At 57.3% G+C, this 3,340-nt stretch overlaps 2 protein-coding genes across 2 annotated transcripts; both read left to right on the top strand.

The window, feature by feature from the left end:
* Positions 1-96: 96 nt before the first annotated feature.
* P152DRAFT_377032 (uncharacterized protein) lies at positions 97-1,200 on the top strand (the record flags this gene model as incomplete). Its single annotated transcript, XM_033675642.1, has 1 exon — positions 97-1,200. A coding segment is annotated over one exon (1,104 nt), but the record flags the coding sequence as incomplete, so codon positions are not given.
* A 565-nt stretch (positions 1,201-1,765) lies between these two features.
* On the top strand, positions 1,766-2,816 carry P152DRAFT_485893 (uncharacterized protein). Its single transcript, XM_033682072.1, has one exon. It carries the CDS (start codon positions 2,176-2,178, stop codon positions 2,704-2,706), a length of 531 nt encoding a protein of 176 aa, XP_033529521.1. The 5' UTR covers positions 1,766-2,175; the 3' UTR covers positions 2,707-2,816.
* The last annotated feature ends 524 nt before the right edge of the window (positions 2,817-3,340 follow it).

Below are 3,340 nucleotides of genomic sequence, written 5' to 3'. Positions count from 1 at the left end.
AAAAATCTCCGCCCCGCCCCTCCGCCGCCTCCTACAGGCCCGGATAACCCCAGCCAGCCAACGGAATCCCCTCCGGTCCCGGAAATCTCCCCAGAGCTCGAAGTGCTCCTCAGCTACGCCCATGTCGCCCCAACCGAAGACCCTCTGCACGGAAGATACGCCAAAGCCTTCGCAACCGCCGCAGCCCGCTGTTCCGCAGTATACCTGGCCCGCCCAACCGCCGCGTCCCTCCTCGACATCCTCCTGCTCCCAAAAGTCCTCGCGCTAGCTCGAGAAGGTGGCCTCGGACAACCAATCGCGGAAACCCTCCGGAAATACCCAAACATTCGGCCTCCTGCCCCTCTTCCGCCCCCGATCATGGAACCTCTAACGCCTCCTCGTTCCCCTTCGCCGCCTATCCCCCAGGACATATCAGAACTACAGCCAAAGACCCTCGAGAAGGCCCAAAAGCTCCTTAAACGTGGCTACCTCTCCCGAGCCGTTCGGACTCTGATCTCGGACGCCCGCCCCGCCCCGCTAACAGCGGAAAACCTGGAAATCTTGCGGAAAAAACACCCCCCTGGCCCGCCCCGCCCCTTTGGAGGCTCCCTCAAGCCCCGCTCCGGACGTGCCCCATCCAAGGACACCATCTGGGCCGCAATACGCTCCCTTCCCACGGAAACCTCGGCAGGACTGAGCGGATGGACCAAGGCTCTGACGGAAATCGCAACAAAGGAGCCTCAATTTGCCTCGTTTCTCGAACTCCTCGGTAAGCAGATCGTCCAAGGGACCGCCCACGGACGAGACCTCCTCCTCGCCGCCCGCCTGGTGGCCTTGACAAAGGAAGACGGAGGCCTTCGACCAATCGCCGTCGGAGATCTCCTCTACCGAGTCGTAGCCAAGGCGATCCTGCGGGAAAACTACTCGCCAAGCTCCCTTCTCCCATACCAGCTTGGCGTAGGATCCCCTGGAGGAGTGGAACCAGCCCTGCGTGCCATTGAACGGACCGTTTTCGGCGACCAGAAGGCCCAATTCTCCAGAATTACGTCGTTGGACTTCTCAAACGCCTTCAATACCGTCGATAGGACCGCCATGGCTAAGGGAATCTACAAGTACGCCCCAGACTTCTACCGCCTAGCCCAATGGGCCTACGGAGAACCCTCCATTCTGGCCACGACAGGCGGCCCCCTCCTCACGTCCGCCCAAGGAGTCCGCCAAGGAGATCCCCTCGGCCCCTTCTTCTTCTCGATCGCAATTCGGGATACCCTCAGCGCCCTCCACGAAGTCCTCGGCCCACGAGTCAAGATGATCGCCTATCTCGACGATATCTACCTTTTCTCGCCAAACGAAGGAGCCCGGGGAATCGTTCGGGACACCCTTCGGAACCTCCGAGCGCCCCTGATCTTAAACGAGACGAAAAGTAGCGAATATTCGACTACTTTCGTCCGAAATGAGGGAATTCGGGCACTCGGAAGCTTCATCGGACCGGACGACGCTAGGAAACAGTTCCTAGAAGCGAAAATCGTCGAATTCAAGACCGCCGTCTCCCGGATCCTCGCCCTCCCGAAACAAGGAGCCCTCCTCCTCCTACGCACGTGCGTGTCGCTAACCCTCCGCCACCTCCTAAGAACTCTACACCCATTCGGCCTCGGAGAAACCTGGCAGACTGCAGACGACGAAATCCAGCGCGCCATTGGCCTGATTCGAGGCGACCCGACGTCCTACCCGCTCGATCGAGACCTAATCGCCTTGCCGGTGAAGCTCGGAGGCCTCGGTCTCCCCCTCTACGAGGAACTAAGCATCCCAGCTTACCGATCGGCCTCAAAGCTCGCCTCCCAGTCCCTCCGGACCGCCCTTGGCTGGCCTACGCCCCTCCGGGATCCCTTGATTGACCCAGACGACCCAGTTCAGCCCCTCCCAGTCGCCTACGTCTTTGTTGGAACTCCTCCGCCCCCAGACCTCCCTCCAGACCCCCCAAGGCCCCCCACGCCCCCCCAGAGGGAAATCGGGCAATCTCTGGCCCGTCAACGGCTAGAACGGGTCCAAAAGACCCTTAGCGACCAAAAGGACCCCACGAGGGTCGCTACCCTGACGGAAAACGCGTCGTTTTTCGGTCGCCACTGGCTTAACGTCCTGCCTTCATAAAAACCACTTCTTCTTGCGGACGGAGAGCTAGCTACGGCCCTGAAACTTCGAATGCTCCTCGGAGGCGACCAAGAGCCCATTTGCCCTTGCGGAATAGAAAACACACCCTTCCACGCGGAGTCATGCCGAACAAGGCAACGAGGGACCGCCACCCGCCATGATACGATCCGAGGAGTCTTAGCGCGCGCCATGCGCGTGGCTTACCCCTCGAGGACTATCAAGGAGGAGCCTCCCTTTGACTCACGTGACCCCACTGGCCACCGCGCTGACATCTCGGTCCTGGGCCCCCCTGGAGAGACCTTCTACGACCTCACCGTCGTCTCAGTCCACGCGAGCTCCGTCAAAGCTAGGCCGCCCCTTCAGGTCCTCGACGAGGCAGCCAAGGCCAAGATTGCAAAGTATCGGGCTCACGGTAAGGACTTCTTCCCCCTCGTTCTCTCCGTTGGCGGCCTCTGCGAGCTTAAAACGGCCAAGTTCTACCGGGACCTACAGAAGAACTACGTAGGGTCGAATTTCTTAGACGGACAACTCTCTACTCTCTTAACACGGTATCGAACCCGCCCTTACCTTCTTTTAAACTAATTTCCTTTTCTTTTCAAAAAACTGTTTTCTTTTGATCTTCTTCAAAATCTACTGTATATAAATCAATCTGCCTCGTGTATATAAAAGCAATCTAGACCAACCCGTCACCCTACAACCATGTCAACAAATGAGATCTGTACGAGAGTGGCCCAAAAACGAGGTCTCTCACGATTAGTATATGTAAGAGTCTCACTGTCGGGAATCTCCAATCGTGAGGCAAACATTGAATTGTTGCTATGAAGGAGGAATCTATCTAAGGTGTGCGAGGCGTTTATCTGTTCTGGTGTTTACAGAGCAAACGGGCCACAGGGCCACAAGGCATCCAGGTCTGCGGACCTCTGATCCATCACAGTATATTCCCCAAAATGGACCAATCAGAGCACAGTATTCCTAGGTCACGTGGCTGGGATGTAGCTACAGGGCGGATTGGGATGTAGATGCAGTGTTTTAGGGATGTAGATGCAGCATCTCCCTTAATTTCTACCATTACTAGCGGGGGGGGGAAATCTCACGGGGGGGGGAAATCTCAAATACGGGGGGAAAATCTCAAATACGGGGGGGAAAATCTGACCAGCCCAGACTTCTGTCCTATTATTGTAATTTACGCCCCCACCTCCTTCTTCCTAATCATTAT

Source organism: Eremomyces bilateralis, assembly GCF_010015585.1.
Source record: "Eremomyces bilateralis CBS 781.70 unplaced genomic scaffold P152scaffold_56, whole genome shotgun sequence".
Lineage (NCBI taxonomy): Eukaryota > Fungi > Ascomycota > Dothideomycetes > Eremomycetales > Eremomycetaceae > Eremomyces > Eremomyces bilateralis.
The sequence above is the reverse complement of the archived record's forward strand: the minus strand, read 5'-3'. Positions and strand labels throughout refer to the sequence as shown.

Coding starts and splice junctions, on each gene's coding strand:
- P152DRAFT_485893 (XM_033682072.1), top strand. CDS start 2,176: ATGCTCCTCGGAGGCGACCAAGAGCCCATTTGCCCTTGCGGAATAGAA.